This window comes from Ursus maritimus, unplaced genomic scaffold, assembly GCF_017311325.1.
Source record: "Ursus maritimus isolate PB19 unplaced genomic scaffold, ASM1731132v1 scaffold_17, whole genome shotgun sequence".
NCBI lineage: Eukaryota > Metazoa > Chordata > Mammalia > Carnivora > Ursidae > Ursus > Ursus maritimus.
The window spans coordinates 11,806,623-11,821,362 of NW_024424119.1; the positions used below are offsets into that span (position 1 = coordinate 11,806,623).

Consider the following 14,740-nt stretch of genomic DNA (forward strand, 5'->3'; position numbering starts at 1 on the left):
GTAACTTACCCAAGGCTGTGTAATTAGATGGTGGCAGAGTACGGTTCATTCATGGATAATCCAATTCCAGAGCCCAAAATCTTCTGCATTATGCCACAATGCCACCTTGAGAATCTACAATGTGCTGGGCACTGCAGGAGGTGCTGGAGATATTAAGAGGAATGGGTCACAGCCATTGCTGCCTTTGTGGCGTGCAGAGTCTAGTGAGAGAGAGGGACGTGTAGGCAAATACCTACAGTGTAATGAAGGTGAGTCTGAGGGAAGAAAGGAATGCCTTTAGACAGTAGCGTGCTGCAGAGGGAAAGGTCTAACTCTGCCTCATGGGGAGGATATCAGAAAAGTATTGGGAGGAGGGTGATGTTTAGAATCTAACCTGAGAGTCAGAAGAGTTTTCTGGCCAGAGAAGATGGTACTCGTCTGCTGGGTACTCAGCAAGGCTGAGTGTAGGGGTACCAGAGATTAAATCAGAAAGGTATATTCAGACTCCTTTGTGAAGCACACTACAGGCCAGCCAAGAAATTGAACCCTGGCTTGTGGGTAACCAGGAGCCAATGGATGTTTTTCATAACTTTTATTTTGAAATACTTTTAGTTTTTTTGTTTTGTTTTTTTTTAAGATTTTATTTATTTATTTGACAGACATAGAGACAGCCAGCGAGAGAGGGAACACAAGCAGGGGGAGTGGGAGAGGAAGAAGCAGGCTCATAGCAGAAGAGCCTGATGTGGGGCTCGATCCCAGATCGCCGGGACCACGCCCTGAGCCGAAGGCAGACGCCCAACCGCTGTGCCACCCAGGCGCCCCAAAAATGACACTCTGAAATACTTTTAGTTTTAAAAAAAAGTTACAAAAATGGTAGACAGAGCTCTCTTTTACCAATTCTCTTGGTTCTATAGTCACTAACATTTTGGGACCATTTGAGAATAATTTCAGGTGATATACCATTGCATTTTAACACTTCAGTGTTACTACCTGAGTACAAGATGCTCTCCAAAATAACCATAGGAGAACCATCAAAACTAAGAAATGGCATTAATTCAGTATTACCATCCACCAGTTGTCCCAGCAATATCCTTTATAGGTCCAAGATCCAATCCAGGGTTACATGTTACATTTGGTTGGCATTGCTTTTTAGGCTCCTTATAGCCGAGACAGTCTTTCCTTGTCTTTCATATTAAGATATTTTTGAAGAGTATGGGGCAATTACTTTGTAAAATGTCACTCATTTTGAGTTTGCTTGATTTTTTTATGATTTTTTAATTTTTGACAGAAGTATGCTGCATTCTTCTTAGTGCATGGTATCAAGAGACAATGAATGATGTTATGCCCCATTCATTTCTGATAATGTTAACACATTTGGTTAAGATGATCTCAGCCAGGTTTCCACTGTAAAAATAATAAGGATATTACACTTATTATTAGTAACAAATAAGTATCTTTATGGGGAGATAATCTGAAACTAAGTAAATACTCTGTTCCTTATCAGACTTTTACTGACCAACATTAGTATTCATTGATGGCTGTTGCCTGAATCAATTACTATTATGGTCGATAAATGGCACCTTTCTAAATTCTTCTAGATTGTTAATCTAATTTTATTAATTTTATTATAATGATCTTCTATATTATTAATAGGCATTCTTCAAGATAGAGCTTTCTTATCTTGTTTATTTATTTATAAATTTCTATTTAACTTAAAGGGTTAAAATCCATTACTATCAAATTGTCCCAGACATGGCCGGTAGGAGCCCCTGCAGACTGGCTTCTCTGCCCTTTTGACATATACCCCATCATTCCTTGAGCACTTCCCAGTTTTCTGGCACAAGATGCTCCAGGCTCATTTTTTATTTTCAATTCTCCTGTCCCAGAGCCATTTTTACAGGAACTGATTCCTTAGTAGAGAATGCTATTTAGAATCCAAAATTGGCACTTAATGCACTTGATTTTACTGAAATGTCATTGCTTTTAGGCTTCTCAGTAGAGAGATCCAGGAAATAGTGTATGTATATTTACATACTTCATTTATATCTGTTGATATGACTATATCTATCTAGGTACCTGTCCGTCTGTTAAAAACCATGAGTTCACACTGTTTGTAATAGCAGTCCAATTCCACAGGGTTTACTCTAGTCTTCCCCCTTTCCATATTTGCAACTCCTTTCTCCAAAAGTAAGAAATCTGCCTCCCATCCTCCTTCATGTGTTTATGTATTTGTTCAATCTTCCCTGTATGTTTCATCTCCAGGTACCCTGGCCCAGTGCTAGGCCCTATCACATGCCAATGAAACACTCCACACTAAGCCTCAGGCTAAAATTCAACTCCTACAAAGAGGAAGAACAAAAGAATTTGGGGTAGGGAGCCAGTTAGAGAGTTCAGGTCCAGCCACCATAGTGTCCCCTTGCCCACAGCGAGTGCACTGAACCAAAGCTGAGCCCCGGATATGCTGTCTCCACCCCACTGAGAGCTCAGCTTAGATTCCAATGGAAGTTTTTTTGGTTTTGTTTTTGTTTTTTATTATGTTATGTTAGCTACCATACAGTGCTTCATTCGTTTTTGGTGTAGTGTTCCGTAATTCATTGTTTGCGTATAACACCCAGGACTCCTTGCCAATGGAGGTTTTTAATGAGAGGAAGTAAAGTGACCAGATTCACATTTTGGAAGCATTGGACTGTGGATAAATTGAAAACTGGGAAATATAGAGATAAATTGGGAGCCACCAGTATTAGTCCAAAACCTTAAAGGGGCACCTGGTCCTAAACTGTGTACCAGTGGGAAAAAGAGTTTTCTTTGCCCTACCTTAGGCTTTCTAGAGCTGGCCATGCCCCAGGGTGTCTGATTTATTATTGCTTGATTGCTTTCTACCTCCTGATCTCAGAGACACTCGAAAGGAAAGGGATATCTCTGGGAGACTTTAAAAAAATCACGGGATAGAGATGTTAGGTGGGGATGTCAAGTTGAAGGATTGCGTACAAGTTTGAAGAATGTCTCTAACAAATAATTGAAATTTACATTTCAATAACTGCATCTTTAAATTTTGAATAAAGAAACAAGCCCTACTTTGCTGCAAAAAAGAGGGTAAGAGAAAGTTCTTAGGGCATAGGTTGGGATAGGGTGAGTCTACCATTAGAAATTATGTGCATTTATACCAGCAACCAACAATGAGTTGCTGGAGGCAACAGCCAATACCTTCTCTGAAAGGGTAGGGGCGAAAAACCTTGGCAACTCCCATAATGAGCCCTTGTCCAAAAGAAGGCCAAAATCCTCCTTTTATATAGCTAATACAAACACGAGCTGCTAAGAAGTGCCAACCACCATGGGTCCTTGATTGCCCACATTATCTCTGATGGCCACCTTTACAAAAAATAAACATATCCTAGAGGGGACCACACTCAGCCTTTGCCTGTTTGCTGCCAAGTATCACTGCCACTTTACTGAAATAACAACTCCGAGTGTATTCATAACCTTGGCTGCCATCAGTGTGTTGGTTTCTATTATTTAAGAATAGATCTGTCATTTTGCCGTTTTTCATTTCTGAAGTTATAAGCACCGAGGATCCTAGAATTTGCATCTTGGATCTACTTTGTACTGCTCTATTCATCATCCTCACCCTAAAAGGCAGTATAATATAATATTTAGGTATGCAGGAGCCCGGCTACCTGGGTTTGAATCTTGATTTTCTTGTTTACTAGCTGTGTGACTTTGGACAAGATACTTAACCTTTCAAAGCCTCTGTTATGTCACCCTGTAAAATGGGGGAACTTATTTTTTTAATTTTTTAAATTTTTTATTATATTAGTCATCGTACAGTACATCATTAGTTTTTGGTGTAGTGTTCCATGATTCATTGTTTTGCGTGGGGGAACTTATGGTACCTTATTCATAGGGTTGATACAAGTAAGAAGTGAGTTCATCTATGTATCCCACATCTTGGGTAAGCTTATCCCTGAGTCTTGCTAGGACCTCTGCGAAAGAAGCTTTGGCTTAAAGCAGAGCTGGGGCTTGAAAATGTATGCACTGGCCTCTGTGATAGGGAACAGCCCCATTCTCAGCACCCATGCAGCCGAGTCATGGTAGACTGGGATGTGATGCATGTGGCATTGACATCTGTGTGAGACCTGACGGTAGGCATCCTAGGCCATGACTAATTAATCATTTAACTTCTCCAGACCTCAGCTTCTTATTATTAAAATGCAGAAAATAATAGTACCTATCTCACAGGGCTGTGGTGAGGATTATAGGAGAGAACGCATTTACAACAGCTAGCAGAGTACCTGACTTGTTGTAAGCTCCGTATAATTGTTAGAGTTACTATTGTTATTGGCAGTAATGTGTGATGTCAGCTAGACTGCTGTCACATCATGGCTTATGGCCTGTGGCTAAGGGTCTCTGCCCAGGCCAAGGCAAGGGACTGGCCAGATGCAGGCAGAGTGACAGGATCAGCGTGCCGTAGGCTAGACGTTGGGCAGATCTCCAGCACCATCAGGGAAACATAGTAGGAATTCGGAAACCAAGGCTAAAATTTAAAAGCCAATTATAAACACAGGCCTACCCAAGTACATCTGATGCTGGACACAGAGCAGGAAGACTAATCCCAGCCTTGAGGGGTAGGAGGTAACCCTCTGTCTCCTGTCTACCTTTGGTCAGGAGTCTGTTGCGCAGGGCATCAGCTGTGACCCATCAGCTCCCAGAGCCTTCCCTGCAAGCAGGTTTTGACAAAAAGGAGAGGAATATAGAGAATAAGGTCAGAGAAAGAAAAAGGCAATATAGCAAGGGAATGCTGGAGGAGCCAGTCTCCATAACATTTTGGCCAAGGGCCTAACCATGAAGCTAAACACCTGAAGCCTAGAAGCTGAAAGAAAACACAGTGATCATGTTGACCATCCTCCTTATGCAGAGCCAGGATCCTGTAGCCAAAACCATCACGGCAGATGTGTTTTGGAATTCAGAATTTTTTGTACTTTAGAAATATGTTAGGATTACTGTAACATAAATTATGTATTGCCCCTAGTAAGTTCTAGGGGAAAATGCCATAATCCAACAGTCTAACATTGCTGCTGTAAAAATATGTAAATATTTACACTAAGTGGGATGCAACCTATAAAAGCATCATGTCAGTTCAGGTCAGGACTGTCACCAAAGAGTTTGCACCACACTAAAGAAAACTTTGTGGTGTTCAGGGCTTTGGGGACTCGGAAATTGCTGCTGGCAATTGCTCAGTGATCATAGCCGAAATGGTTGACCAGCCAAGTGTCTAAACCAAAGGTGCACACCCAGGTCACTGGGGTTCGACTCAGTTTGCGTCACCTCGTACTTACCGAGCATCTTTGTTCTAGGCACTGCTCTAGGTACAGAGGTTACAGTGATGTACTGGTTTCCCAGGGCTGTCCACAAACAGGGTGACATAAAACAATAGAAATGCATTCTGTCACAGTTCTGGAGACAGATGTGAAGGTGTCAGCAGGGCCGTGGTCCTTCTGAAACCTGTGAGGGTGAATCCTTCCTTGCCTCCTGCTTCTGGTATCTGCCAGCCATCCTTGACATCCCTCGGCTTCTAGGTGCGTCACTGCAATCTCTGTCTCTGTCGTTACATGACATTCTCCCTGAGTGTCTCTCTCCTTTCTTAGGAGAACACCATTCATACTGGATTAAAAGCCCACCCGACCCTAGTATGATTTCACCTGAAGTGGTTATATCTGCAATGACCTTATTCCAAATAAAGTCACCTTCTAAGTCATTGGGGGTTAGGACTCCAACATACCTTTTAGGGGGATACAGTTCAACCCATAACAAGTGCAAACCAAAATAAACATTAGCTTATGCTCTCATCAAGGTAACAGTGGAGCAGCGTAGTCAGATTATAGGTGCATTGAGAACAGCAAAGAAAATACTCAACAGAGTAACAGGGAGAAAAAAATTGCAAACCATATATCTGATGAAGAGCTTATCTCCTTAACATAGGAGGAACTTCTACAACTCAACAACAACAACAATAAAAAACCTAATAACCCAATTTAAAAATGGGCTAAAGACTTGAAAGACATTTTTCCAAAAAAAGACAACCAATGGCCAACTGTATGTAGAAAATACTCAACATCACTAATCATCAGAAAATGCAAATCCCGGGCGCCTGGGTGGCACAGCGGTTAAGCGTCTGCCTTCGGCTCAGGGCGTGATCCCGGCGTTATGGGATCGAGCCCCACATCAGGCTCCTCTGCTATGAGCCTGCTTCTTCCTCTCCCACTCCCCCTGCTTGTGTTCCCTCTCTCACTGGCTGTCTCTATGTCTGTCAAATAAATAAATAAAATCTTAAAAAAAAAAAAAAAAGAAAATGCAAATCAGGAGTACCTGGGTAGCTTAATTGATTGAACATCTGCCTCTTGATTTCAGCTCAGGTCATGATCTCAGGGTTATGAGATCAAGCCTTACATTGGGCTCTGCACTGGGCAGAGCCTACTCGAGATTCTCTCCCTCTGCCCCTCCCCACCTGCTCTCTCTCTCTTTCTCTCTAAAAAAAATAAATAAAATTTAAAAATAAAAAATAATAAAAGAATGCAAATTAAAACCATAATGAGATAATCACCTCATACCTGTCTGGATGGCTATCATCAATAAAACAAAGGACCACAGTGTTGGCGAGGATGTGGAAAAAATGGAACCTTTGTGCACTGTTGGTGGGAATGCCAACTGGTGTAGCCACTGTGGAAAACAATATGGAGGTTCCTCAAAAAATGGAAAATAGTACTACCATATGATCCAGCAATCCCACTTCTGGGCATTTATCTAAAAGAACTGAAGTCAGGATCTCAAAGAAATATTAGTACTCCCACGTTCACTGCAGCACTATTCACAGTAGCCAATAAGTGGAAACATTCTAAACGTCCTTCAGCAGATGAATGGATAAAGAAAATGTGGTATATACATACGGTGAAATACTATTCAGCCTTAAAAAAGAAGTCTGCAGTGTGTGACAATATGGATGAGCCTCAAGAACACTACGCTAAGGGAAATAAGCCAGTTACACAAGAACAAACACTGCTTGATTGCACTTACATAAGATATCTACAACAGTCAAATTCATAGAATCAAAGAATGGATGACGGTTGCCAGGGACTGGAGGGAGAGGGAAATGAGTTACTCATCAATAGGCACAAAGTTCCAGTTAAGTAAAATGAGGAAGTTCTAGAGTTCTGCTGTCTGTACATTGTACCTATAGTCAACAATACTATGTTGTCCCAGTGAAGGGTATTAAGGGGGCACATACTGCATGGTGCACTGGCTGTTCTATGCAAACAATGAATCATGAAACACACATCAAAAACTAATGATGTACTGTATGGTGACTAACATAACATAATAAAAAATTTAAAAAAGAAAAGCCAAAAAAAAGGCAAAACAACAACAACAAAAAAAACAATGCTATGTTGTACACTTGAAATTTTGTTAAGAGGGTTTCTTATGCTGTGTTCTTACCACAATAATTTTTTTGAGTGTTGAGAATTTCCAAAGGGGGAAGTATTAGTGAGACTATATAGTAAACAAATTTTACCCAGTTGAGGGCTTCATCCCTGAGCAAGTAACATTGTCAGTGAAGACATAAAAGATGAGTAAAAGTGAATCAGGCAAAGTGAGGCGGGAGGGAGTACTAATGCCCTCATCCTCTGACCTCCTATCTCTTCTCACCACTGGGCTTGTGGGGAAGCCAGGCCCCAGAACCCCAGGAAAGGCCAGTAAGTGCTTCCCAGGCTGTGAGCCACAGCCAGTCCTGCCCCCAAGCTTGCTGCTCCCTTCTGGCCTGCTGTCGTCCCTCAAGAAACAGCCAAAGGCACAGAACATAGGACAGTGTTATTAGCAGCCAGCCAGACCCAAGGCTCACAAATGTAGCCCCTCTGTGGAGAAATGCAGGGAGAGTCTGCTTTCCCTTTTTTTAGATTTTGGCCTCAGTTGATTCAAATACTTTCAATCAGCAGAGTACTTAATACACAGATAACTTCTGCTGACCACCCCCCTTGGGAATGCAGTGTAGTTTTATCACGGGTAAGCAGCTATGTCTATTTTGTGACTTTGATGAACAGTGTTGAAGTGACTTCATGGCTGCCAAAATGCCTCTGCTTCAAGGTCCCAGTGACTGAATTTCTGCCAGAGGTAGAGGCAGGAGTGCGGACAGTGGAAATCCAGAGCCTGTACCATGACAAGTTTCAACCTTGGACCATGTTCACTGTGTAGGCAGCTCCTCTATGAAACACATACATTGTGGTCACCAGCATTGAGCATGGTCGTTGGATTTTGTTTCTCAGCCACAACATTTTAGCATTTCACTTAAAAGTCGGGGGGGAGGGGACACCTTTTTTTGAAGCATAACGAACATAGAGGAAAGTGCATAAATCCTACATGTATGGCTTGGCGATTTTTCACCAAGTGGATCCAGGTCTAGCACCTAGATCAAGATAACATCCCAGAATCCCTCCCCACAGTTCCCCTCTCCTAGTTACTGCCCACCAAGGGTAATCCCCAACCTGATTTCTAACATCATAGATTGGTTTTGGGTTTTGAACTTTATATAAAGGAGAGCACAGTATGAAGTTTTGCTTTTGTGGCTTTCTTTCCTCAATTTTACGTTTGTGAGATTCATCTGGGTTGCTTCTTGTTATAGCTTATTGTCATTGTCCAGTGTTCTTGTATGACCGTGTCGTAATTTTTTATCCACTCAACTATTGATGGGCATTTGGATTGTTCCCCATCTGGGCTATTATCGGTAGGTCTGCTTTGAATATTCTTATATACGTCTTTCGATGAACATACGCATGTTTGGAGGGGGGAGTACGCTATATTTGTTGTCTGTTGTTGCGTAACACATTTCCCCAAATCCTAGTAGCTCACAACAGGAATAAATGTTGTTTACCTCTCACCATTTAATGAGTGAGGAATCTGGGAACACCTTAGAAAGGCAATACCGACTCAGGGTCTCTCATGAAGGTGCAATCATCTGAAGGCTCGACTGGGTCAGGTGGACCAGCTTGCTTGCAAGGTAGCTCACTCGTGTGACTGGCAAGTTGATGCCGACTGTTGGTGAGCAGTTTCAGTTCCTTTGCGTGTGGACTTTCCTGAAGACTGACTCAGTGAGCTCATGACATGACAGCTGGCTTCCCCCACAGTGAACAAGAGAGAGCCAAATGGAAGCTATATCCTTTTTATGATTTAGCCTTAGAGGTCACATAGCCTCGCTTCTGCCTCATCCTATTCATTACAAGTGAGCCACTAAGTTCAGCCCAGACTCAAGCCTTCATCTTTAGAAAGGAGAGGTGGCAAAGAATGTGTGGGTGTATTTTAAGGCACAACATTTTAAAGCTAGGAATTAACCAACTAGGGATCTAAAAATAAGTTTATAGGAATTCACACAAGGATCTAGAAGAAATATATATTCAATCCAGCCTCTCCTCTTCTGTTCATTTAAAATTTTGTGAATGTTTATATGACAGTTTTCCTGGAGACAGCATGGTACAATAGAATACACAAAGGCTTTGAAGCCAAACACACCCAAGTCTGAATCCTGGATTCACTATTTACCAATTATGGGTTTGGGGCAAGTCAACCTCTTAGATTTTCAAATTTCCTCAATTATAAAATGGGAGAAATCAGTAGGGCCTATCTCATGTTGTTCTGGAGGTAATTAAATGAGATTTTAAAAGTGCCCACTGTGCTGGTAGGTCTCTTCCGTGTGCTCATTTATCAGGAAATTATTAGCCATGCATATTAACTGTCGAGAAGGGGCTAATGAGCCCCGTGAGCGCTACAACATAGGTGCAGACACAGAGCTTGCCTGCAAGAGGTGTATACTCCAGTGGGGCCCTTGACAGACAGAATAACTATAATATAATTGAGAAAATAATCAGTGTCTGGAACAGGTGCATATCCCTTAAGCAGGTATACATGCCTTGAACATGGATCAAATTTGGGATACATAGAAATGGAAGACATTTTGAAGGATAGACAAGGAAAGGACAAGAAGTATTCCAAATTCAGAGTAACAGCTTGAGTAAAGACAGAGCTGGAGAACGAGGGGGGAATGAATTGAGAATAATGAAATTGTTTGCTACACGTATGACTTAAACACAGGATAGATGAAAGGAGGTAGTGGAAATAGGGGTTAGTAAGGTAGTTACATATCAGAGTAGCAGAAAGAGAATGAGAGATTATGTACTCAGTTTTGCAGTTTGATGAAAAACGTCAAGGCCAAAGATTTTTAAGCCAATTTTCAAGGCGAGCTACAAAAGCTAGGGGGGCCTCGCTACTGAAGGATCTACTTGCCATGCTTTTCTTGGCTAACTTCTGTTTGTAGGATTTTTGTGCCTCACTTTGTAAATAGAACTTTCCAAAACTGATCATTAAAGAATACTTCCTACTCCAAGCCCAAGCAACTGAGCTTTTTCCTTATCATTCCCATTTTGGAGGCTGCATTAACAGGGAAATGGAGTGGGATTGTTTTTATAGGCCTTCAGCTCACTGTAAATGTACTTCTCAAGACTTGGCCATTTGGAATGGCCAATTATGCACTCAACTCCTCTGTGTGTATTTGACTTCTACTTCCAGATAATGAGCCATTCTCTCCACTTATTTCCCCTCAAGAAGACTGATCTATTTAGCAACCTTTACTTTTGTTACATTCTCCAGTCCCAGGCAGTGATGATATTTATACATAAGACAGAGACATTTCTATGCTATGTTGGAAGTATGAAGGAAGTTGGAGCCAATGACCTTTCACTTTGAAGCCAAAGAAAAACAAGCACAAATTCTTCAGTCTTGCCAAGAATGGGGACTAGACAGATTAGCAGAAAGGCTGTTCAATACATAGTGCCCAAAGCCTTTCTGCGCTCAAACCTGTGTTATATCTAGCATACCGCCTTATTTTGATGAAGTTTGTGTATGTCTTCCAAATAGACATGGCTGTGACCATTCTTCGTGATTTTGTGGGTAAAAAATGGAGGTTCCATTTTATCACCCTCTTTGTTTATTCTAAATGAATTCTAGAGCGTGTAGGAGAGGATGCGTTCTAGGCTTAGGATAGCATTCCTAGCCAATCTTGTGCTGGAACTTCCCACATTCCCAGGTATGTGTTTTGACTCTATTAGCAACACTTGACGTCATGATGTTCTCTGCACAGATACTAAGGATGTCGTCCTCCTCTCCGATTTCTTCCCAGGTGGGAAATTGGCAAGTGGAGTCCATGCAGTCTCACCTGTGGGGTTGGCCTGCAGACCAGAGATGTCTTCTGCTCCCACCTACTTTCCAGAGAGATGAATGAAACCATAATCCTGGCCGATGAACTGTGTCGTCAGCCCAAACCCAGCACGGTGCAAGCTTGTAACCGCTTCAACTGCCCCCCTGCCTGGTACCCTGCACAGTGGCAGCCGGTGAGTTCTAGGGTTACTCGGTATTAGTAATGTTTGTCTATACATTATGTGTTTACAGTATGTTTGTGTATACAACTCTGGTTCAGGGCAAAACTCTTCAAGGAGTTTTGTCCCATTAAAGGAATGTCCAGGGTCTATTCCTCTCTCCCTTCTTAGTACTCTCTCAACCTTATTCAAATCCAGATATTTTCATTATAAACATTATGCTCTTTCTATGGTCCCACACCAGTGTCCTCCCAAAGCAATTCAAGACCCAGCCGTTAAACCGAGTATATTCACAACAAAGTTTTTACCAAACTAAGAAAACATTTTTTAAAAATAAGGACAATGTGGTTGGTTTTCCACAAAGCTAAATTTGTTCTGAATTTGTGCCCTTATTCTAGTTTTTTTGCTGTTTTAAAACCCTAAGAGGCCAGGGTACTAGGCAATGACTTTTCTTTTTTTTTTTTTCCCCTTTTAAATGCAATTACTTACCAAAATAACAGATTAGAAGTCAAATCAATTCCAGAATTTTTGAAATTTTGCTGGTCCTATGAATTCCAAAAGTCTAGGAACTATTGTTTTAAAGCAGAGGTTGACACACTGCAGCCCAAAGCCAGATCCGTCTCACAAGTAGTTATTGGAAATGAAATTTTATTTGAACACAGCCATGCCCATTCTTTTGACGTATTGTCCACGGCAGCTTTTGCACTGGAAGGACAGAACTACTTGGTTGTGACAGAGACCATTTAGCCTACAATACCTAAGGTATTTATTCTGTCCTTTTACAGAAAAACTTTGCTGACCCCACTCAAAAGCATACATAGTAATAACACAAACACAACTATTTTATCATAATAGTCTACCTAAAGTTAATATATATTTATCAAACTTTAGTTAAGTAATTTTTTTGCATGCCTTTAAAAAACAGAAATTTTAGATTATTTGGATAGAACCTTATTTTGCATTTCCTCTCCATGAGGATATCAGAGGTAGCTATAAAGTGACCACAATGGTCACAAAAAGTAAGCCTGAAAGGTGAGGGGGACATGCATCCCAATTTTACTAAAACGGTTTTTCACTTTCAAAATTATCCCGGTTTGGATGCCTGGGTGGCTCAGTCGGTTGGGTGTCCGACTCTTAGTTTCAGCTCAGGGCATGATCTCATGGGTCATGGGATCAAGCCCCCTGTCAAGCCCCACATCAGGCTCCACACTCAGCAGAGAGTCTGCTTAAATATTCTCTCCCTCTGCCCCTGCCCCCACTCGCTCTTGCTCTTCTTTCCCTAAAAATAAATAAATATTTTTAAAATGTTTTTAAGTGTCCCAAAGAAAATGATAAATTATATGGTTATCCAATGGAGGAGGGAACATAGCAGCTTACACACCCTTGCCTTAGTGCTGAGAGGGGCTGCATCAGAGATGCTTTCCCACTATCACTTGGCAGAGCCCCTTCCCTCTCTCTGCCCATCTTGGGACTATGATTTAGTGAAGCACTCAATGAGTCAGAGAGTAATCAGTGAGCAAAAGTCTAAAATATAAAGCATCTGGAAAAAGATATTGACTATTTCCTTTTAGAGCTTAAATATATATGTGGCTAAGCTCATAAATACCATGCTACTATGTGATGGTTTGTGGAAATCAAGAGGACGTTATATATTTTGAATGCCTATGTACCAGTGTTCTGTTAAGAAATATTATTACACACCTAACTGAAGTTAATCCTCACAACCATCAGCGAAAAGTCAATTTTATTATCTTCGTTTTAGGTTTAAGGGAACTGAGGTTCGTACAGGTAGCAAATTTAGGGTTGGCCGTCACCCAGTTTTATGTGATCCTTTCCCCTATACCTCATTGTTGGAGACTACTGTGGCTGAAAGAACCATCAGGGATTGTATATGAGTCCCCTTGTTTTACACATGATGTAACTGCGGCCTAGATATGGCCTTGCCAAGATCATAAAGCCTGGTTGAGACCCCAGGGCTCCTGGTTCTAGTATATTTATACTGTTAGCTTTAACTAGAATGAATTCATGGCCTCAAACTGCACCACTAACTAATGCCAACCCTAAGACAAGACCAGGAACCAACCCAGATCAACCTCCACTGCTGTATTAAGTCTCTGTATTATTAACTCGTGTCTCTACAAGGTACATAGTAAGTTCTGGATAAAATGTTTATTGAATGACAAAATGAAATACTGGATCAAGAATATAACCCCACATTCCCTGAAAATTCTGACTTCGTATCTTATATGTTTGTTTTATGGTTATGGGTTCTAATACTGACCTAGCAGTGAAATGCCAACCTCTTTTTTTTTTAAGGTTGTATGTATGTATTTATTTGAGAGAGAGAGCATGCGAGAGCGGGGAAAGGGGCAGAAGAGGGAGAGGGAGAAAGAATCTGAAGCAGTCTCTCTACTGAGCACAGAGCCCGATGCAGGGCCTGATCTAATAATCACGAGATCAGGGGTTCCTGGGTGGCTCAGTCGTTAAGCGTCTGCCTTCGGCTCAGGGCGCAGTCCTGGTGTTCTGGGATCGAGCCCCACATCAGGCTCCTCAGCTGGGAGCCTACTTCTTTCTCTCCCATTCCCCCTGCTTGTGTTCCCTCTCTTGCTGGCTGTCTCTCTCTCTGTCAAATAAATAAATAAAATCTTTTTTTAAAAAAAGTAAAAAAAATAATAATAATCACGAGGTCATGACTTGAGCCAAAACCAAGAGTGGGATGCTCAACCGACTGAGCCACGCAGGGTGCCCCCCCCAAGCCTCTTTTTAATAGCCACACATGTTGCTGAATAGTGGCAGTGACCTATGACTTTTTTCTTCACCTTTTAGAACACATCCATATACATGACCTTTTTTGGTCTATTGCCCCACCACCATCACCCCCATACCAGTGTCTCCATTTAATACAGTAGATTTCCAAAAAGTCAATTATTCTTCCATTTTCCATCTCCTAGGCCTGTTAAGACACAAATTTATTTTGAAAACTTTCTCTCCTTCTTTCCTTTAGGGAGAGGCCTTTAGGGTTGAGTCACATTTAAGTCCATTTTTCAGATCAGGAAACCAATAGTAAACAGCCCTTTGAAGCCCATCCAATGAACTAGTAATGACACTTTATTAAGATGTTTTAAAAGTATCTTCTTTATACATAATACGTAGTAATTGTGAAATACATTCAAACATAATAAGAAATAAAGAACATAGAAAGTGTGTCTATCCTCTGGAGAAAACCCCCGTCAGGCATGTGGTGTGTAGGGTCTGTTTTAAGAATCCTTGGTCATTTTTAGGAATCTTTCTAAACCTAGAGGAAACAATAAACTATTCTTCTTCTATGCTTTCCTAGAATACTACTTTAG

At 41.3% G+C, this 14,740-nt stretch overlaps 1 protein-coding gene across 1 annotated transcript in view; it reads left to right on the forward strand.

Annotated features, from left to right (window-relative positions):
* ADAMTSL1 (ADAMTS like 1) overlaps window positions 1-14,740 on the forward strand; it is a 376,065-nt gene that overhangs the window by 219,603 nt on the left and 141,722 nt on the right. Inside the window, exon 16 of the mRNA XM_040631464.1 lies at window positions 11,195-11,405. Within this exon, the coding sequence (XP_040487398.1) occupies window positions 11,195-11,405 (211 nt within the window). The remainder of the gene's footprint in view (window positions 1-11,194; window positions 11,406-14,740) is intronic.